A 24,529-nucleotide genomic window follows, 5' to 3' on the forward strand; every position below is an offset into this window, starting at 1 on the left:
AAGCTGACAGTGTGGCTTGTTAACAAGAGTTTGAGTAAATCACTATTTCTGTGTCATCAGCGAAGTAGAAGAGTTTGGCACTTGGGAGCTCGAAAGAAGTAAAAATAGGGTTGGACTAAGAACAATTCCCCGGGGAAAACTACATCAAACCTCAATCTAGCAATACCAATAACTAGAACTCGATAAATAGGACTGAAACCAATGGAGCCTCAAATTCCACGAATTCCTGGAAACAGTGTCAAAACCTTTACTACGTCGAGAAAAACACCAATATAACAGCATTCCAGCAGTTGCATCTTCTGTAGACCTGACCTGTAGACTCTAGAGAGGTAATATGTCTTAACCCGAATTGATGGATAGTCGTTAGGACGGACGTTAATTATTCTTCTGTAATTTTAGCAAGAGTTGGGAGAAGACAAATGGGATTGTAGTTTGAAATTTCTATTTTTAGATGGATGTTTTTATAAAAGCTATTTTACAGGATTCAAGGAAGAGCAAGGTGCTCAAAACTAAGATTGCAGATATACGGAATTGGTGTAGCAAGAATGTTTATTAAACAGCACTCGGCTACTTAAAATATCATCAGCTGTAATATAAAGGAAAATAAAGCATTTGATTTAGCTGTAATTGATACTTTATAGCAAAGGATTTCTTGGGCCTGATTTGTAACGGACAATATAACGGAAGCTAATTTAGTACCCACTGAACAGAAACAACCGTTTAGAATATCGAGAAACATTTGAAGGATCTCCTCTAGATTTATTGGATTTAGTTGGATTTATGATGCATATATTTTTGACAGATGTCCTTAATCTTCTTTTATATTATTATAATTTAAATTTTACAGTTTAGAAGGATTAGAATTGGATTAGGATAGGAATAGGAAGGACAGAAATTTTGATATTGCTTGTATAATTATTGGTTCAATGTTAGGTTATTTTATTGCTATGCAGATAAGCTATAACACAGCGGGTGAGATGTCCGCGTTCTATCCAACTCTTGCTTCTATGTTAATTAAAATTAAAAATTACTTTATTTGACTCAAAAAACATTACATTTTCTACTCACATTCTAAAGTTTGTAAACATACAATAGGCAACGAAACGTTGAGATACAATATTCATTTTGGTTAACCTTATACTATTATGTATATTTACTTCTACGAGCACCAGCGTTTAAACTAGGCCTGGCCTGTATCTTAAACGCTAGTTCCTTCCAGTGTCAATAAGAAATTGGTTAAGTTGTTTGTTATTAGATGTTTATGTATTTTATTGTTTATTAAACTAAGTGAGTTATTATTATCCTTATTAGTTCCTGTCAAATACAATGAAATATAGTATTATTGTTTGATCTACTCACCAAGTAGCATTAATGGGATCTCCATCAGCGCACACGCGAAATATGTACAGGAGGCATGCCAATATCTTGAAAAATAAGTTGACTATTCTAATGCGTAAACCTGAAAAGAACATTACGATTAAATAATTGTAATCATAAATAAGCAAGTTATAAAGTACCTGTTTTTATTAATAAAGTGACACAACTGTGCAAAAGATCCAAAGAGACTCTTTAGTTTTCAATACATAAATATATTATATAGCGTTTACAATGCAAATATATTAAGTTGCATTGCTACTTAATTTCTTGTCAACATGTAAAAGCTAAAATTTCAAATTCGTTTCCTTAAAATTTTCTTTCATTAAAAAGAGAACTTAACTATGAAAAATCCATGTTGAAGTGACTTTCGAACAGACTGTTATTTCGCGGTATGCCTCGGTATACATTTTTTAAAATTCTATAGCTATAAAAATACCAAGGATTTAATGTTTATCCAGCGGCGCTACAACTGTATACGGGTCTTGGCCTCAGACTGCTTCTTTCATTGACGATTTTCAGTTTTATAATCCAGTAGGTATGTTTGTACATAACACAAATTTTTCGGTTGTTGAAACATTCTGGTTGCTTTACAATTCCCTCACCGTAGAGTTATAATAAGAAAATTTGTGGCCGTGATTTGAACGCCCGATATCATGGTTGACAGTCGCAATGTAACACTCATGTTACCAGGTGTTATAATTATTGTATATTTCCAAGAATAACAGTTTTTAGGTCAACCATGTTGACTATTCATTAGGCGCATTCGCTATTTAAATCGTGGCTTGGCCTTGACAGATAAAAGTCCCTAACCACCTTAATGTGGCATAGGACAGTCGTCCTTTGGCTAAACTTGGTTCTCTCGCGTTGTTTTCACTGTCATGTTAATTGGGCACCGAGAAAGAAATATTTATCGGTAGATGGTGGCATGACTTCGGGTTAAGAATCTTACCTATATTACTATTTTATCACTGACAGTAAGTCTTGATTAGATGCAATGGGTTGAAACATTATTTTTTCTTTATAGAAGAGTGGGAGGAGGCTCATCTGATGTTAAGTGAGACCGCCGCGGGTGGACGCAATTTGCAAGAAGGCTCGCAATTACGTTGCCTAAGTCGAATTGTTTCGGAAATACTTCAGTGGGTAGCTGGCTCCATATAGGGGTGGTGCGCGGAAAAAAACTACTTTAAAAACGCTTAGTTGTCAATCGTTTATTTACGTGATGCGTCCTAAAATATCGGAACCTAATTGCGCGGTACATTTCAATGTGATTGGTCAATAGCATCCTTAACCAATCACAGCTACGCCACACGATCCGTTTTATTTTCGACCAAAACAAGGAACGCGTTATCAAATCTTCTATTGTCTACGATAGACCCATCTTTATCTATTATGTTGTTGAAAAACATGTGCAAACTATTTAGTATTGATTTTTCCTACGCCTTGTAATTAAAAGAGATATTTGATTGTCGTGCTGGGTGTGTCCTTGCGTGAAGTGACGTCAAATCAAATTATAGGGGTATGAAACAAAGACAAGCATCTCTTTGTTATTTATTTAATTACACTTTGTTACCATAATATACATATATATAAATTATAGATATAAAAAAACCGCAACCGTAATATGGAACAATAAAGAAAAAGTAACACGCACAGAGGGTATAGTACAAGAAGTGCATAATTAATTAACAAAAAAACTCAAAATAACATGTAACTATAACTAAAATGAAATAAAGTAAAATATAAATAATAATATGTATATACTTATGTGCCACCAGTAACGCTCGGAGGTGTTCCACTGAAGAGGGTTACGGAGTTCAAGTACCTTGGCCATATTGTAACTGAGCACCTTAAAGACGATGCAGATATTGAAAGGGAAAGGGTTGGCTGTCCGCTGCAATATGCTGGCCCGCAGGTTCTACCGTTAAGGTAACCTTGTTCAAGGTGTTTTGCCAGTCCTTTTATACATGTGCCCTGTGGGTTGGATATACGCGGCGGGCATACAATGCTCTCCGGGTGCAATATAATAACGCTTTCAGGATGTTCTTGGGGCTATCGCGGTACTGTAGCGCGTCGGGTATGTTTGCAGATGCACATGTGGATGACTTTTCATCAATCATCCGCAAACGGACAGCCTCACTGATGCGTGGGGTTCGAGCCAGTACTAACAATATCCTGATGGTTATAGCTAATAAACCCGAATGTGCTGTTTTGAGACACTGGGTTCATATACATGCCTATGTACCTGATGCCTCGAATCAACGGAGATTTTTGAATTAAATGTTTTAATAATTCTGCTAACATAGTTATAAGTATCTCTACTAACAATTTATGGACTTTTAATGGTCTGAAATAAATGTTTTTTTTATAAACAAAAATGTAAAAGCTAATCCAAAGTTTAATTGAGTAACTAATTACGAGACAGGAGAAAAATCGTCGTCTGATATCAATTGGTAGAGAATTTCGTAGCAGGTTACGTATTTGTTATTTAATAGTCAGAAAAAATATTTTTGTGAGCGAATTTATGTACGTAAATTGTGGCATACATAAAGCTCTCAGCTAAACGGTTTGGAATCTATTATTTTTAACAATTGCAACGGCACCTAATTCATATTAAATCTATGTAATTTATAATAACTAAACCGACTTCAAATACTTGTCAGCTTTATTTATGATACTTGGAACATAAGATATTGACTTCATCTGATATCATCAAAAATTTGAATGTCTTTTGTAAAACAACCAAATGGAAAACACCATACTTAATACCAACATTATCACATACATACAGCTCTAACAACCTTAAAGAACTGTCAGGTGAACACGTTATATGACGAAGTTTTAATGTTAATACATTTTAGGACCACTGAGTTGACCTTAAATTATAAATAGTAACTTTTTATTGTTTCTTTTGGCTACATCACGTTAAATAAATAACGATAAGAAGAATTCGACAAATTAATTTTGTAACGAAAATTACTGAGAAACCCGTCAGGCCAATAATTGACACTATTATATGATTTGTTCAGCTTTTTTTAGCTCAGTGTAAAATCGTTGAGAGGGAAACATATCAATTTAAACATGATACTTTTATTTTGTAAAAAAGGTTTTTTTTTAATTTAATGGTTTAATCAAATTAGTATATTTTCCGAAACAGTTTTATTTTTACATCGACAAAATGGCAAATGCGTATATATTTGTAAACTGTAATTGTGTAATTAGCTGTGTAGGCCTAGTATACTAGTCTCACTGAGGTCGTAGGTTCGATCGCCGGCTGTGCACCAATAGACTTTCTTTCTATGTGCGTATTTAACATTCCCTGGTGAAGGAAAACATCGTGAAGAAACTGTCATGCTGTAGACCCAAAAAGTCGACGGCGTCTGTCGGGTCACCGCCTGATTGACGAATGGTCATGAAACAGATACAAAAATCTAAGGCCCAGACCTAAAAAGGTTGTTGCGTCGCTGATTTATTTTTATAAAATTTTATGTAAAGTAAAATGAAGGCTAATTACATTTGCACTCTCGTATCTCTTTGAATAAACAAGAGAAAGCAACCATAACTGAAGGCTTAAAGTACGTTTATAAAGCCGGATTGTGTTCCATGTTCGTATGAAAGCAAGATTACGCATTACAATGGTCTTAACAGTACAATGAATTACTCACTCGAGCGTTGGTTCTTTATAAAGTATAGTTGCAGTCTTTCTTTGAACGTGTTCTCGTTGACGTAGTACTCCACTCGGACCCTGCAACAATACAGATATGTGTCAACCACTCGCTGACAATCCTGGGGTAAGGATCATGGAGACAATTTTTACAGGAATAATACGAAAATCGAATAGTAAAATTATTATAATAAACATATGTATCGTTTTATTAGTCTATATACTATACTATTTAGTAGTCTATAATACTCAGATAACTGATAGAACTTGAAGAATTAATTTGTAATAAAAGCTTTATTTTCTCTTTAATTTAATATTTTTTTTCTTAAATATATCAAATCATAAAGCGGCGTATGACTTTGCGTGTATATGCTGCAGACTGCTGATAAAATGACTGCTTGTTTTTTCATTTAATGTTATGGTTTATTAATAACAAACATACTTATTATTAACAAATATACTATATTATATAATATATTTTCCATTAATTGATTCAGGTAGTACAAAAATATTAATTGTAAACAAGCACGTTGTACAAGTTACTTTTCTATTATATCTTGATTATCTAAAACAAATAAAACCAAAAACAAATAATCAATCGAATTATCCCCGAGGCCAGAGTAAAACTGGCAATTCCACACTGAATTATGATGTTTTTAAAATGAAATTGAATAAAATACGAACAACAAAAATCTCGTCAACAACTATAAAGAAATAAGTATTATACTCGTTTGAGTTTTATGTCGAGATGAGAGGACATCACTATGTTTGAATAGAAATTCCATTGTTAATTATAATTTGTACATATTACTCTTTTTTATAGTAGTATCTATGGCTGTAAAATTAATCCGTCCATTTTCACCAGTTATAGAACATATAATCTACATATAATATATCATCTATCTATTTCCAACCCACAAATATAAAGTATTTACGATATTCTTAATCAAGAATAAGTAGTAATAATAATTAACATATTACTTATTAATTAGCACATTCATATTACACCGCGTTTTTCCGCATTATACCGCAAAATCAATAATTAAAGAGTGCCGTTATGTTGTGCATGACATTACGGGTAGGTGAGTGTTTATCATTTATTATTTGAATGGGAACCATACTGTCCTGTGTTGGTTATTTTTTATAAAGAAATTTTGCAGCTAATACCGAGCCTCGTTTTTTTAGTTTCCCATAGGGGCCATGAAGGGACTTTTAGTGTTTATTTAGATTTCAGGATTGTGTACCAGTTTTATTATTAATATTTAAAAAAATATTTTCTTGACCCATCAATCTTTTATGATAGTTTTATTTAAAAAAAATATGCGAAGCAAGCATAAAAACACATTGTTCTTATTGTTAGAGTAACAGTACAGTATAAAACTATATGAACAATTTGACACGCGAAAATTGTTCTAGGTAAATGCCGTGAAGAAGTTAGCGTGTTCCAAATGTCACGCTCGTCCCTCGGGGCCTGGAGGAGGGGGGTGTTCAGTTCCAGGCCAGTGTTTAGCTAATTACCTCATGTGTTACGCACAATCTGGGCACATACAGCCTTAAGTAGTACGAAATGAAATTTAGTGAAATTCCGTCTTTATTCCATTGTGTTAAGGTTCATTATACTACGTAAATGCGCTTAGAGTGAAAAGGTATTGGCAGCCTATGGCAATTTATAACGAATACACATTAAATGTATTTGTTATAAATTGCCATCGGCTTGTAAATAATCCTATCCTACGACCTAACACGCTTATTAGGTATGGAATATCGGAAAATTAATATTATTAACTAACCTTACCGGACTGATAAAGGGAACAAAAAACGTAACAAACCACAAGATACCTAATAGGCATATTTTTGTAAATTACTGAAATGCAATCTGTACACTCGTTTAAATGTGAACATTTGATTTAATCCCTGTTAAATCTATGTCAGAAGAATTTCCTTGAATCTAGGGAATCAAATCATCAGCGGTAAGGCATCTTATAAGTCTTAATCCTAACATTGGTAATCGTCATTTTATGTCAATATATAAATTAATATATTTATAAATTTTTGGAACTCAATCATAGTTAATGATAGGAGCAACTACGCCTGTCAGTGTTATGCATCTTTTCCACTTTAAAGTACAAATTATCGACTTATTTATTGATAGTTAAAGTGGTTCTATTTTCGTTGAATTAATAACGACAAAACGGCTCATCTATGTAATTTTATAACAAGGTCGGAATCATGTCATTGCAGTTGTAATTTAAAATTCATCAGTCGCCTTGTTGTCTTGCCTTTTAATCACGTCAGTCATGAGAGGCATGGCAGTTTTCTCACAATTGTTTTCGCCAAACGATCAATTGTTATTGCGTTATAATAAATAAGGGTTCATTAGTATACTAGGTACGCCCGAATTTCGCAAAATGATACTTCAATATGTAAAAAAAAGTGGTTGGTGTTCACTGTTCACTTACCTACTGTACACACGTAAGAAGTGAAACTTCTTTATGACTTTATTTTTCGAAAAATGATCTACTATATGCAACTTTACAGAAATTGGTTAAATAAAAATAAATAAGATAAAGTTTAACAAAAGGCTCTTATTATAATAGACATGAATGCAAATAATACTATTATTTCATTTTACATTATTACTACTAAGATTATTACAGAATTTTATTAATAGTAATAGAATTAATACAGTCATTGTTATCGTTATTATATATTTTTGTTATAAATGGCTTCGAATCTCTTCGAATCAACCATGGTAGGGACAGGAAAAGATGACGCGTAACGGAAAAATGTGACGGTATTTTTTTACAACGCCGATAAAGATGTTTCACTTACTTCCTACGAAATATATTACATTAATTATGCAATAATATTGATTTATGAACACATTTTTTTACTAAATTTGACTTCCGTGTGTCAAAGTTCATGACGTCAGCAATATCAAGGAATTTTCAAATTATAAAAATGTCCCCTCGAGCTTAAACTTTGTAAACAAGCGAAGAACTTTCAAAGCTATCATTAATGTATGCAACATATCTCGTAAACAATTCTCCCTTGGGGAACTGAATCCAACGTCCATCTATTTTAGTTGGTAGTTCCTGGTATTGATACTGATCTGAAGGAAGATGTTATTAGTCTATTTTGTTATGCCATTTTGACATAAAGGGACGTAGCTCCAAGTTAGACTACTATTCGTCAAACGCTTTTTTATTTCGGGAGCTTCCACGATATCTAAACCTAAGTTAGCAATGTCGTAGCTTATCTTACCTACCTAATAGAACCCCATCACTCGTGGTTCTACTTGGTATATGTTAGCAATAACGGTAAGAAGACTGATTTTGAAATCCGATCTATAAAGAAAAAATAAACTCGTTTTCCGATACTCCGGGAACCAAGTCCGCCGGGAATCATACGTTTTTCTAGAATGAAATGTATCTATCGTTCTAGCGTGATTGAAACCAAACACGGTTTCCCAATTGCAATATTATTGTAGAGGAATCTATTTTATTTATTGTTTTTTTTTAAATATGATTTTTTCCTTCCATTAAAATTGGTTTTTGGTACGAGTGAATGAAACAGTTTGTGTTTGGCTTACCGCCCCGGTGTAGCAAAAATAATTAGTTTTAAACAAAGTTTCGTTTGAATTTTGCTACAAAACATAATGTAACTTCACCTACAGGTAATGTAAACTCTATCACTTAAATAAACTATGAAGAAAATTGAGTACTATGTACGCTATACCTTAGTTCTCCCGGTTGAGGTAGGCCTGAATGATCCTCAATCAATGTGCTTCTAAATAATTATTACATCAAGAACTAAACCGCTATATATCATCTCCAATTAATTAATTACTCCTGTCTGAGTGATTATTGAATTACATACACAGTACAATAATTATAGATAACACTAGGGATATGTTGTTTTCCATTACATTCCCAGAGATAGTGGCGAGATATAAAATGAAAAATGACGCGATGCGAGCGCGTTTCGGTTGATTGTGATTGGCAATTCTCATTTATTTGTACAACACAATTGTAGGCTTAATTATATCACTGATGTCTGCAAAAGTATTTTAGCTTATTATCATTATCTTCAGTTTGGAAAGCTAAATAATTAAGCTCCTTTCAATTAACAGCTAACGAAGGTTTTATATATATATATATATATAAAAGGTTAGGTATTATTTATATATTCAAACATACACACATGTGTGTGTATAACTGTACAAACACAAGTAAGCAACTTACAAAAACGACTCTGATGTCTTCATCAACTTGTCTTTTTCTTTCTTGGCCATAACTTTAGTTTCAAGTTTTTGGACAGTTTAAAATATGTTTTGTATACGGAATAGAATAACGTCGTTAAAACTCTATATGGCGTCGGCTTCTATTTTTAACATTAATTTATTTTGCAGACAAGTAGGTGATCTTTAACCGAGTTATTTAACTTTAATTGTAATGGTTACGGTAGGCTAAATAGTTCGTAGGCGAATACAACATTTGATTTGGTTATTCAATATATAGTTAGATACCATTTTTATACTACGATTTGTATAAAGCAACAAATTGGATTTAGATTCGGCAATTTCCTCTTAATCAGCGCAAAATTTCTGTCGAGGAAACATTATTTTGAGGAATAGGAGAAAGTCGCTTGTATCCAATTCATTCCAAACAGCTATCTTACTTCAGTTTTCGGTTAGCCAAAATTATTTTGTGGACGTTTTTGATAATTTTGTCGGTAACAGACACTGTGGACGTCAGTCCACCATACACAGCGTGCATCATTCTCGGTACACATTTCGCCTCGTTTACACTTAACAAGCCAACCACTTCTCAACGATTCATTTTCCTGGTCCAGAGTCCGTATAATGTAAAAATAAATATATTAATTTAATACTAATGGCGCCAACCACGTGTCCGCCTACGACTAATGTTTATGAGTAGATCGTAAATTATGCTAAATTAATTTAAGGAAACTCAACAATTGTAGACTTTTAATTAAAATATAAAGGACTTTGTTTTTAATTAATTTTGTCTATCTTTTGTGGTTATAATAATAATAAAAACTTTAGTCATAACAAATAGGCTGTGACAAAATTAATATACCGCTACAATTCGTAAATGGTACAGCTTAAAACAGTAACCTAAATAACCTTTCAAAAATAGACTCAACTATGATGGATATCTCCATTATAATGTTTATAAACATTTATATCCAACAATACAAGAATCTATGAAATATTTGAAAACAAAACAATATTCATAAGATTCCAATGCTTTAGGATATTGTCCTGTGTAAATATTTATTTTTGACAACATAAGATAGACATGGGAGCACGCTTATGTTATCTATATTATTTGTTGATATATATACATATAACATATGCGTGCTAGGAGCTCGGGTCCATCTTATGGGTGTCAAAAATAAATATTCACACAAGACAATATCCTAAAGCGTCTTAAACTTAGATTGATGAAGTCCGCTCGAAAACCTCGACCTATTAATCTTATGTCTCCAACCATTAAATGTGATTCATTGTTTATGATAGGTTTTATGGTCCTATAATAAAACTCAGTACTTTACTGTCAATTAGATCGTGACGCAGCACCTCGCAGAAATAGTTACCGACGAAGGGATACAACAAAGTAATCTTCACACTCTCTACATATGGTATTTGAGAAAGCATAAGTTTTCTTAGTGTGCCATAAATGCTTGAAATGGCTGATGATGGCGTGATCAATATATCGCCACTTAGAAACCATAATAACTGTAACAGCCTTCCAGAGGTGATACAACTCTGTATAGCTCTTGTCCTCATACGTCTCAACACTTGGTTCAGCGTAAATTTCTTTGATCTTATTAGATTAGTCTTATTATATAGAGACAAGAATTAGACATACACCGTCGATTTTTGGATCCGAGATATGTCGGTTTTGATGTCTTCCCCTAAGAGTGAGTGTTAATTGCGCAAATGTAATAATAGAACTTCTGTTACAGATCTCAAAAAAATTTGGAATCATGTTTCATACTGTTAGGTGTGTCTCAGTCTATAAACACAATTTGACGTATTTTAGTACAATGTAATAGATTTTAATTTAAAACACGCTCACTTTTGAAATCACACTAATTAGTTAGGAAAATAACCGTGTTCTCCTTTAAAGTAATATTACTAATTTGTTAAATAATATTATTTAAAACAATTACGCCATAATTATTTCTTAATTACCTCGGAATTCGGTCGTAGCTGTCCCATCCAGTTAAACAGTTGTATGACGAGTAACGACTTAGGCCAGCCATTGTTCAAGTGTTGTTTATTCAGATTATCCTACACTTCTATTAGACTGGGCATTAAGCGAGAGGATATTCTCTTAGATCTTGTTAGTTAACATATTAAAGCCTGTGCGTAGAAGTGACGTAACATATACTGTTATGCACCTGTTGCTTGTATATCCCTAAATATAACGTTTTCGAACGTTTAACAATAGATCATATAGAGTTGCATTCATTAATTTAAGTAGATAATTTTTCTATTATTTATATTTTAATGTTTTAATTATTAAATAAATAAATTCATGGTTTACGCTCAACTAATATTTATTGCGATTTATTTAAGAAAATTGTCTATGTCAATAAAAAATACTTCAATCCAATAAGCTATCTGAATTATAAGCTAATATCTGATTTAGTTAGTAGTTGATTATCTGTTATAATTTTGCAGAAACAGGCTACAGAGGGAGATATAAACTTATTTATCTCACTTCTGAGCGTCGACTCCATTGTTTGATGTTTTAGAGAGCTCGGAGTAAATCAAATAATATTTTTGAATTGGAACTTTAGTTCTGTTAATGTAAAATAGCATCAAAACTAAGCATACGATGACAATTATTATGAGTCAAGATTGTAATCATTGTTTGACGAAGTAACCTCAGTTGATAAAACTTGCGATCCGATAGCCTGCTTAAGCAGTTGCTTAATTAACTAATCGGACAAACATTTTTGAAAAATAAAATATGAATAATACGAATTTATTTTAGAAATACAAAGTAAACCACAAATTGTTTCGAAATTGATTCGCGTCTTTCTCTTAATGTCCGTCAAAAGTGAATCATAGACAATTAAGGACATCACATCACTTTTGTCTTTATTTTTTTAAAATAAGTAGTAAATGTGAAACTCGCGGGACGACTGCCCCGCCCGCGACCTAACCTCGACTGAGGGATCTTTCTGGCTGTCCGAGCGCGCTAGCTGACACACGACACACTGGGGGTGCCTTTTATCAACTCAAATATAAAACATACGGCAAAATTGAGAGGTGGTATGAAACTAAAGATATACGAATGCATTTTATGCCTTAAATTTTTTACAGTCCTCACTCGTTAGTATCTCAGGACAATCTGCCTAAAGCCTTAAGAAAAAGCGACCTTGGTATTTAAGACATGAGAATTTAAGCAAACCAAAGTTTCGGGTATAAATAAAACACGTATATGTTTATTTTTGTATAAGGGAGTATAAATAACATATACATCTGAACATTCTTCTTAAATTAAATTTTGACGCAGATACTAGATTCTGAAAACTAGAAATAGAAATTTGACAATAACAGGTTTTTTTTTGTTATTATTAATAAGTATAAATTGCATGCTAATTTCAAATATATATTTTATTTACTTAATAACAAATTCCTTGGAAATAAAGACATCCCAGTAGAATATACACGAAGAATTTACTTTATCCCGAATCCAGCACGAGCACTTTCATCTAAAAGCCTTCGACGATAAATATTGAATGAAATGAACTGTTTAGAAGCTTTTATAAGATTATTTGAAAAGGAAAACGTTCTTTTCTAAAATTAATTAATTATTTATTATGTTTTTTAATAATTTATTTACTTGCAATAGAAATGAGATGACGCGTAATAGATGTGTAATGAATTATCAACTGCAACTATAAAAGGTTCAAGTATAAACGTTAAAAAAAAATATTTTTACATGCTTTAAATGTTTTATAGATGAAGTGAAATTTATTTGAACGAACAAGTATCTGCTACGCTTACTAGATCCCGTAGAGCTACGTTTATGTCCGCTACGTTCTAGCTACGCAATTACGTAGCAAACTAATGAATCGCGTAGCGTTCTAAGCCGTTACTCAGTGAAATAAACGAATAATGAGGCATTAAATTGAATACATCTAGGAACAAAAAGGCAAACCATTGCTAGTAGCCTCGTTGCTGATTAATGTGAAAATTTAAAAAAAAAGGTGAATTATGTTGACGTATTACACTTTAATAAATTCAGTTTATTTTGTGAGATATGCCTTTTAAAAGTAAAGTTATATATAATATATGTTCATAACATTTCCAATAAAATTCAATTCCAACATACAAATATACAGTATTTATATCTTTACCTACATAGATATTTTGATTTAGGGATTAAAACTTTATTCAATCAACATATTTTGGATATTACTTGTCAAGAAATCAGAAATTCGAACGAAAGAGCTTTAATTTATTAGATCATAAGTATGACGACAATTATAAATAACTTAACAGGACATATTATAATTTTGTTACAATAATGACTTTGGTTAGGCACAGCCATGTTGTGAGAGTTTATATGGCTGGTTGTGTGGATTTTTTAATAAATTTAGAGAATGTACCATTATCTTTGCAAATAAATTATTTATTTATTTATATTAACATAAACTTTCAATTTGTTTGGACCTCAAAACATTTTTGCAAATGCTAAGCATTTAAAGACACTGTAATCTCCTTTTAAGCACTGACTGAAGCTAAGTGGTTTTGCCAGACTACAGTTACTTCAAAGTGCTAATTGTTGAAGACATACTACAGTTTTTACTTTCTTTCTTCCTACAATGTTATGGATAACAACTTTAAGTTGTCTAATCTATAACATTTTGGAATTGCCATGATTAATTCGATTCAATTCTAATGGCCTATAAATACAAGAATCACTTGGCTTTGACCCCTTATAGCAGCATGTTTTATGTTATTACTACTTAGTATAGGATATTTTGAATCACGACAATTTATCAACGCTTGCCTCTAATATATATGAGTAATACTTTATACGCGAGTTCGATCCTCGACAAGTATAAGCGACATCTATCGGTTCCTGTTTCAACTACGAAGTCAATACTTTAGATAAAAGGTCTGCGCCTTTTCATTCATTTTCTAAGTATATACCGCGGTTCCTTATAATATAATATAATAGTAAGCGTACCGTAAAACGTATCGACATTTTATAAACTACATACAACAGAACGGATATACGACATACGAAAATAATAAAGTATTAGTATACAGCGCCATCTCGTTTGCAATAATCACGGGGTTTAAATACGAAAATATAATGTATATGAGTATGAAATATGTATAAAAGATATCACTGCTACTTTGAAACATAAGTTTGTAATCAAAATTTGGAACAATATTAGACTATAACAATCGAGAATTTATCAAGGAACAGTTACATATCAAATAGTTACATGCAAACACAAACGTGTCAAATACTTATTTTTGGGATAGTTTTGTTTTTTGAGATAAATCTAAAGTTACCATCAAAATATGTTTTACAGGTAAAGCCTAATTACGAGGTGACACTCACCTAACCGTTTCCGATTCATTCATATTTGAAAAAAAACTTTAAAAATATTGTTGATACGAAATTATATCAAAACGTTAACAACATTATACAAGAGTCTTATTATATATTTATCGCTGGAAATTAATTGGCAGCTGGCCATCAACCTATGTAATCTACCTGTAGAGTACATTAGGAATTACATATTCCTATTGATGCACTGTGCGGCGCAATTATACTCTCGCACTTTCGCAAAATTCTATTTTATTATTAATTATTATTTTCGCTGAGTAGAGGCATACATTAGGTTCCATACATTATCTATAAGCGTATGACAGTCTGCTTTCATAACAATGTTTTGATTACCTTTCAAATGTTATTATGTACTAAATTAAATGTTTTTTATTATCAATTAATACATTTTTTACCCAAAAAGTGTCGAAGTTGTTTTCAACACTTTCAGGTTGCGATGCTGAGATACTTCATTGCGATAGTAATTCAGAAAATATTGATGTTCTTGAATCATCGCGTTTGGAAAAGCTCTAATGACGCTCTGTTGACCTGTGAATTGATCATGCAACCAGATGTTAGAACGTACGTGACACATCATAACCACTTGTTTGCCAATACTAACATAGAACCTATGTCTGTCTAGATACTAACCCATTTAAAATTATGTTGGACTAAAGAAATTATATTATTTATAAACAAATAAAAAAACATTTTGTGGAAGCGATAAGAAGAGTAAAGTGGTTGTAGCCATTCGTTTTCCCGCAAAGAATCTCAAATTTCTAGGCAGTGACACTCTGAGAATATCTGTGGAAGTGTAAGCAAAAATGTATGGCATAGTGTGACATTGTGTGTTATATATGCCTGAACACTTGCCTCGCTACCTACCTTAATACCTAGAAATATTATTGAAAAAATATTATTTACAATCCTACTAAATATAAAAGTCAATATTTTCAATAATAAATTATACCTATAATTTGTTATTTTTACTTAGATATTAAAAATAATTTTACGTCTGCAAAAGTTTTAAATGTTACGTATTGCATTGTCCAAGCAATACGTAACATTTAAATATATGTATATATATATATATTTTTTTAATGTAATATATATATATATATATATATATATATATACCCTTGAAATCCCATCTCATAACTCCTCCTTTCTTGGCGATTCCTTTAAGGTCTCCGCAGTTAGGCTATGGAATTCACTTCCCGTCCCTATTCGCTTAGCTCCTTCTTTATCTTCCTTTAAATTTCTTCTGTACAAACATTACCTGTCCACATCGTATCCCGAACTTTCTTACTAACTACTAACTGACGTGAGACTTATCTTAAATTATCGTGATTTATGTGTCTTTTTACTCTTTAATGTATCTTTAATATTTTATTCCTGTTTAGTTTTGTTTAATAACTGTGTATTACATGTATTTTGCACTACTTGCCTATCTTATTTAATACATTTATTTTTTTTCTTTACTCACAGTGGTTGCCTGGAAGATATCGCTCGTAAGCGATAAGGCCGCCAGTTGCCCTCCTTTTGATTTAATTATGTTAATTTTTATTTTTATTTTGTAGTGTAACGAAGTGTAAATAAATAAATAAAAAAATAAATATATATATATATAAATTCTTTATAACTATCGTATATAAGATATAGTTATTGCGGTTGTAAATTTTAAGTAGAATGGTGAAATGACGTGAAATTTTATACGTTATTGGATGGAGCTGAGATAGAGCCTTACGACTTTCCGGGCAAAATTGAGACAATTTGTCCTAAGAGGGCATTCAAATTGGGTTTTGACACGATATGCCAGATTATTTACTTTTATATTCCAGTAGTTACATATGTATTACATATCAAAGGGCTTTCGTTTCTAGCGCGTATGAAGAACGTAATATATTATGATCTACTGATTTTTATTCGAAGTTTAAATAAATAGGACTGATAAACTTTATTTCTGTACATACGAGTATAAGAGGGGGCAAACGGGCTAGACGCTCACCTAATGTTGCCAGAAAGCTCGGACGTGCGTCACTGTTAAAAATTGATACGCTCTTTTCTTGAACCCTAAGTTGAATTGATTTGGAAATACTTCAATAGCCAGCACCACTTAGTGCTCGGCAAAAACTGATTTAAAAAAACGATCAGTTGTGGAACGAGGGATGTCGAGGAAATACTAGTGGTATTATTTGTAGTGGTGGTATTTCGTATTCTGCGTCGACGTCCGAGGATGAGACACAGTTTCGGGTATTAATTTGAACAACCCTGAACACTCCCCATGGTAAATACGGTAGAACATGCTGAGAGATCCAACATCCCTACGCAACGCTAAGAACTAGCCGCTCGCGTTTTTCGTTGAATGCGGTGGAATGGAAATGGATGGAGCTGGTACTGCGGAGTCCACTCCCACCCACAGGTGAGAACAGTACTATGTGGGGCTTAATGAGCGCTTCATAGAGTTACAAGTAGTGGCCGGGAGTGAAGTACCGTCTCGCCTAATTAAATTGAATAAACATTTTTTTTATTATAATTACAATTAGTATTATTATGTATAAGAATCAATTATTTCGGTAATAGTGCTTCAGAATGCATTACATTCAAAAAGGCAGCAATGTTAAGCATAGGCAAAAAAATTGCCCGGATGATTCTTCTTTGTTTTTATATAAATAAATAAAAAAACATTACTTAAAAAATTGGATTATTAAATAAATTCTATATTATTATAGTTTAAGGCGTATATAATTTAATTAATAAGGTTCTCCACAACGAATATGAATTATTATTTTACGAATATTATAATGAGTAATGTCAAAGTTACGAAATAGGTCAAGAGACAAGAAGCCACAGCGATACAGAAAATTAATTATTATGTTTTACAAAACTCATGGGTTAGAGAGCATAATTCAGTTTTTATTACCACAGAATCTGACAAATTTGTGTGCTTAAATTTATTTTCCCAACGTTGTGCAACGATAACGAAGGTACTTCAGGCGACAACAACTAAACTACGACTAAAAACAGTAGATGAAATGTCCACTACATTTAAGCTATGTCTACATGCATATCGAATGTACTCTGTATTTACGTTAAGCCACGATCGCAAGCGATAATTGCGTACAATGGCTTGGCCTGAACCACGATCGTACTTGCAAATTAAGACTCCTTGCCCTGCTCCCTTCATTTCAACTTTACCTTCAACCACATAATCATGGTTTTGCGCGTCAACCACGATGGAAACCGAAACTGACGCGCTTCTGTCAATGGCATGACCACATTCAGTTTAATTTGTCTATATTGGATGTTACACAATAAATGTGGTGGATATTAAAAAGTACTTTCTATGCTATATAACAACATGGTACTCACGACGCACCTTCTTCAGATAAGGTCGAAGGACAAGAAATAGTCCATTTTGTCATTTGCGGTATAGTTATATGTATTAGTAATTTTAATATTTTCTTTTTTAAAACACAATTAATTAAATACAAACTTAATACCGTTTGCCAACATACAGGACTCCTCCAGACCTTTTCCTTCTGCCCGTACTCGCCACATTCTTGACCAAATCCAGCCTGCCACCATTATTTTCATCTCTCCATCGCTTGTACTGGGTTTTTTGCTTTATCTTTTTTTTTAATAAACCCATTAAACCTCCTGCACTTCTGTGTCTCGTCTATGTCCTCATGTCTTTTCGAATACTTTTTGTAATGTCCTCTTTCCTGATCGTTTTTCTAATGTAACTTTATCTAACCTTGTCTTCTTTGATTATATTTAGTAAACTTTTCTCCATTGCTAAGCCCAAGTTTAGGATCCGTATTTAAATAATTGGAAAAATGCATATATATCGTATATATTTTCTGGACTGCTATACTTACGAGTATTTTCCTGTTTCTCATTATTTCATTTAGTAGCCAATATTTTTCCACGCATTGCCTTTTGTACTGTTGACTTGTTTGGAGCTGAGTTCTTTAGAACTTTTAATCAGTGTGGGTAAATATCTGGCACAGCTGTGTATATTCTTGGACATATTCAATGTCGTTTCCGGTAATAATAGGTATAGAGTTCACCAAAGCTTTATGAATATTACATATTTTTTTAAAATCCGATTTCTGGTAGAGATTGCTTAATAGGGGCCTATTGTAAAAAGGTCAAATGAAACGTTAGTAACAATTTTTTTCCAATGGTCGATATAATTAATGTACTTGAATTAATTGTATTACATTAAAATGATTTAGAATTTGTTATTACTATAAACATACATTTATGAACTGATTTATATAATTTATCAAGAATCCGTAACAAAAGAAAATTGAAAAATTCGTTTTCAATTTTTGTTTGCTAGAGTTGACCTGTTTTTTTTTCACTTCTAAAATACAGCTTTTTCAATCTACACGCACCTGTGAGCTTCAAGTTGTGATTAACGCCAGGTCCGTTCAATATGCATGAACCCAATATGGAAAAATAATCCATTAGCCAAACTTTAAAACTGGAATCGGGGATTAAGAGGCTTTTAAAATATAAGGTATAACTTTACTGCGTGGGTTCATTCAGAAAATGTCACAAGTTGTAGATAGATACAAAGTATAGCTTTGTCTGTCACTTTAATATTATAAACTCTCTTTTTACCTAAATATCCTTTTTATTGAGTTAAATAAAGTTTTTTCTTTCTAAATCTGAATTGTAACTTGAAAGTTACAAGCTATGAATATCTTGTTAGTGATTATTGCTTTGCAATAAGCGTGCATGATAAAGGCTATGCTCACGTAACGGATATCTGATATATATTCTCGCTTCAGCGCTGCCATATTTACAGACATATAATAGATGCAATAACGGAGCTTTTGGAATAAGATTTTTTTTTAAATGTAACAGGAGGCAAACGGGAATGAGGCATGCACACTTACTTTGCAAGTGCGTTGCCGGCTTTTTCAGATCTGGTACGGTATTATAATACTTATTATCTACGAGAGTTTAATCTTCAGACCTTTGTCCTACTTCTCAGTCATATTCTTTATCGCTGAAAGTAGCAGGCACACAGGTCCTTCTAGTGTTATCTCCCCACTTTCTTCGGTCTATAGCTTCCTAAGCGCAGCTGTTATACCATCGGGTTGGCGGCGGCCTTCCACCTTGCCCTCGACAACCAGCTTATCCAGTACTAGACTCTGTTATGCCTTATAGAATTTTTTATTCTCTTTCACTTCCTCCCTGATGAGACGGTAGTGATCCAAGGTATTTCCTGACAAATTCCAGTTCAGATGACTTCGATGACGATGATTCACTGGACTTCCAGTCTTAGTGAGTTGTCCAGTTCTGCCGACAAGTATCACCTTTTTGGCCTTTGTCCTAATTGTAGGTATATTTTTAATAAGCAAGTAACAATTAAATTTTAAGTGGGCCTGTATGTAAAATAATGATTGTTAATTTCATAATCATTCCTCGTTCGTATGTTTGTAATTTAAATTTTGAGTAATAACTTACAAAATTAATGAAAATTACTTTATTAAGTAGACTTAACGCGAAGCGGTCGTTTCATTGCATTAAAATAGAATTCAGCAACCTTACCGCCCCAACAATTGTTTAACAATTTTGTCATATTTCTCTTAACTTTTCAAATGCATTATTTGAAAGAAGCTTTAAATGTTTCGAACAAGAACTAGACAAAATGTAAAACCTTACAATATTATAAACAAGTTATAAATTCAAATTATGAAGGATCAAAATGTGGATTGGCGTAACAAAAGTTGCGTAATTATATTAACAAAGAGGCTTTTGTGATCTCTCATAATCTGGTTTATTTCGAGTTCATCAAAAAAATGAGCTCCGTTCTTCTTTATTTTGTTTTCTAACTGATATAATATTAGCAATTTATGTGCAATCTGTTGCTATGTACTTCGTTAAGTAAAACAAAACACGATGGTTTACGGGATCTCTAGTCTCGTAGTCAAACACTACGCGTGTATGGAAATTTGCAAGTTTTAACTGTGGAGGAAGGTTGGCGTACTGATCCTCCAACCTAGAGCGAGGGTCCTTGAACAGTCTAAATAATAACTGGCCGGCCGGATGTGTGTGTTTTGTAACCGCAGATTGTAGATATTGTTACACAACAGTTTTTTTTTAAATGCAGATGCCTTAAGATGATATTCAGGAACAAGACTTTGATTGGTAAATACATTGGATTTTCTCATACGGGATTCATAGATCGCGTTCTCTTGTTTTTTAATCTCACTCTGATTATGACCAGTAATTTAAACTTAATATCAGACAATAGATAATTTGACGGCCATATGGTAAAAGTAGTCATTGACGGTCAGTTAATTAAGCCTGACATTCGGCCAACAGTTTTTGTTTTCGAACAAGCGTCCTTGTCCTTGTCTTTATTAAAAGTATTGATCAATAAACAAACGGCTTCATGCTCTAAATAAGACATCCATATTGCCGTTTTCACCTAATTGGCTATAATGTGTTTACAAGACATCACTGTCGACTGGTACTTTAAGAGATTAGTAAGAGAAGCGAGGCGTGCCTTCGTCGCATCTTTCATGTTGTGTACATTTAAGAATAACTCAACCGTTCAAACCTTAACATAATGTTTTCAAAGTGTTTAAATTCTGCTGATGATGATATTTTGATTTAATTACTTATTAATGTATATAGTAATTATATTAATAATCATTTTTAAAGTTTAGGAGTGACAGTGCACCATGACTTGTGAGTGATGTGATTATTTGCTGGCAGCATTGCGATATTAATTCGTTGAGCGACAGTAGAAAAGCACTATTATTTTTAATACTACTATATAGGTGATGAAGTGCATTTTGGTGCGTTATATTAATTTTAATAAGAAATAATCTATAGTCTATAACTGCTACCGGAGCCGAAGCCGCTCAATGTATTTTTATCAGTACCCCGCAACTCAAATTAAGACAAGACGTATGTGGACCTTAGATAGGTAGGCTGAGTACCTTTCATGCCGCCAATACCGACTTAAATCTGGTGCATACGATTGGTAGCTAGTCAATTATGCGTCTATACAATTTGTAAATTTTGCATTGGCTACACGAATATAATCAAATATAATCTTGTTCGCAGTTTGTACACAAAATATACATGTATCGGTAACAACTATTTAAGTATTGCTAGTGCCAACCGTAAGCTAAGCTAATTTTGGCCAACACCAGAATTGTTTAGGTTCATAAGAGTTCAGACAAAATTACCTGGAACCTGGACACCTCAATCGATTATATCTAAAAATATTCTCCTAATTTATTCCAATTAGAATTTTCCTCCTATTGTGAAGCTTTTAGAGCGAAGATTTATTGGAGATTTTTTTTTCTTTTTTACCGGAAGTAAAGAAAATACGTCAGCATCATATTTCTGTGTCATTGTTGTCATTATAATCAACATTAAGATTTTAAGCGAAGTTTTTAGTTGTATATACATGTTAAAAGGGTATTTAAAACCAGCACAGCGTACAGCAGGTGTATCGTCAGTGCCGTCTTGAAACACTCACGAAGAAAAACACTCACTCATATTCATAATTATAGTCATATTTATTGGTCGTGTGTGTAGGTGTTAGTAGCTTAGCTTATATATATTGTTTAATTATAAATTATGTTTAGCACTATTTATTTAAAGTTACTTAGTAGAATTGAGGCCGTTCGTCGTACCAAGGTTATTGTTAAAATGTTTGATTTATATGTTCTCCAAAGAAGTGTAAAAAAGTAATAAAATATACATGTTCAACAGTTTAGGTAGAATTATAAATAATAACATATTTAAAAACATTGTTTGTACTCCCATAACCCCAAATCGGACGGCCTTTTGGCCTTCAACAGCTATTATTTAATCTGGAATTAAACCTACGACATCCCTCATCAATCCACCCTAAGTATATCGATAATTCTAAATAAAGTAGTGACAAAAATTGCCCATAAAGTGCCCACTTAGGGAGTGGCAAGTAGACTCTTGGGCAACTTGACTTCGGACTTGAACTCAATAAGAAAAAACATTAAAAATATATAGTCATTTTAAAATATAAACTGATTTTTCTCAAATGAATATAAATGGAGGATAAACTGTTAAGCGACAAGAATAAGAAGGACTATCTGCGCTCGTTCTCTGTAATCGCAGATGATTTACTGCAATAATGTATGACGAGTTGATATGTCTATGACTAGATGAGTATTTATTTGTAGTGTTTAGGTATTAATAGTTACAAAATATTATATAATTTACGAACTCGGTACCAATTTTATAGCTTGTAGAAGCTGTTAAACAACGTATCCAAAATATTTAAAACATTTAAACTTGCCTGTACTCGATAAGGATTCAATAAGCCTGTGGGTGTCAACAAGTAGCATCACGATGTATTCAAAAAAAGTTTTCGCTATGTCTATCGAACTATTTAATCTCCTTCCCAGAAGCTATAGACGACAACCGTGTAATGCTTTCAAGGATAATGTGATTTATAAAAATATTGATAAATTTTTAAGGCAAAGTAAGGTTTTAGTTCAGAAGACTACAATTATTAGTTTTTGCCACGCACCACCACTATGTGGAACCAGCTGCTCACTGAAGTATTTCCGAACCAATTCGACTTAGGGTCCTTCAAGAAAATAGCGTACCAATTCATGAAAGGCCGGCAACGCACTTCCGAGCCTTCTGGCAATGTGAGTGTCCATGGGCGTCGGTATCACTTAACATCATGTGAGCCTCCTGCCCGTTGCCTCCTATTATCGTATGTTATTATTATTACATTACGATAATTAATATGACATTTCCATGGCTTATTATGAGGTTTTTTTTATAATTAATTAATCTGAGAGTACCTCTTTCTCTGGAATAAACGAGTTATTTATTTAATGAAGATCCAGAAAGTCTTTCTATATGAACGCGATAAACTCAAAAGATACTTATGTGAACAATTCATTATTGTTTTGTGTAAATAGCACTGTAACGTTTTATGTTGAAGATCCCGCAAAAGGATTCTTGAGCACGGTTAGTAGATGGGAAGCGATACTTATTACAATAAAATAATTAATCATGAACGGCGTATCATAGTGAAATAATTATTTTTATTGTTAAGCTAGTTTTTAGTAAGTCCAATTATATATAGCATGTTTTTTTATGTGCATATATTATAAAGTACATCAGCGTTACACTAAACATTCCCCTTATACCCATATAACGGTACGAAAAGACAAATGACTGTATAACAAACATTCGAAATAAAATGGGTCAAGCTTATTATTTATGTAGAGTATCGCGTTATCTTACGATCCAATACGAGAATGTTATGTAGGTTGTTATGTAACTCATTCACGCCTACTACATCACATAGGACGGGCTCTATGTAGATTTTCTAAGGAGACAACCAGAGATACAAAATTACACCTGGAATATTCCGCTTTAGTTAGTGTGGACAACTGAAACCTAAATATCAGACACAGCTCCTCCGGTTTTACGCGAGTTAATTTCGTAATATGATAATCCTCTACTTTTTTAAACCTCTCCCAATATGCACTAATAAAAACTTTATTTAATACGACACTACTTGATCCCTAAAATGAGCGTTAAGCCATACAAATTATTGAAGATAAATAAAGACATCAAAAATGTCACCATAAATTGATGACATTGAATGACAACCACTACGATTTCTGGTCCCAAGTTATACCTTTGAAATAAATGTTTACACTGTTCGAGGCTAATATTTATTTAAAGTTGCCACAGAAAACTGGAAAGATGCCCGACGAGCCTCCCACTTCCCTTCGACAAATGAGCCTATGGCCAATACTTTCCGAGTTCCACCCTTACGCTCAAGTACATTAAACGTTATTACCGAACCCTCTGTTTTATATCCACGCTATGTCCC

General features: G+C 32.8%; 1 protein-coding gene across 11 annotated transcripts in view; it reads right to left on the reverse strand.

Annotated features, from left to right (window-relative positions):
• LOC123718852 (potassium channel subfamily T member 2) overlaps positions 1 to 24,529 on the reverse strand; it is a 47,940-nt gene that overhangs the window by 22,919 nt on the left and 492 nt on the right. For 9 of the 11 annotated variants that reach the window (XM_045675780.1, XM_045675783.1, XM_045675777.1 and 6 more), the window contains exons 2-3: positions 5,040 to 5,119; positions 1,360 to 1,459 (exon numbers count right to left, since the gene is read on the reverse strand). In XM_045675780.1, coding sequence (XP_045531736.1) covers positions 1,360 to 1,459; positions 5,040 to 5,119 — 180 coding nt within the window. Of the gene's footprint in view, positions 1 to 1,359; positions 1,460 to 5,039; positions 5,120 to 11,261; positions 11,365 to 24,529 lie in introns of those variants that run through there. The other 2 variants (XM_045675784.1, XM_045675778.1) reach the window with 1 other exon arrangement.

The sequence above is a fragment of the Pieris brassicae genome, chromosome Z (genome assembly GCF_905147105.1).
Source record: "Pieris brassicae chromosome Z, ilPieBrab1.1, whole genome shotgun sequence".
Taxonomy (NCBI): Eukaryota; Metazoa; Arthropoda; class Insecta; order Lepidoptera; family Pieridae; genus Pieris; species Pieris brassicae.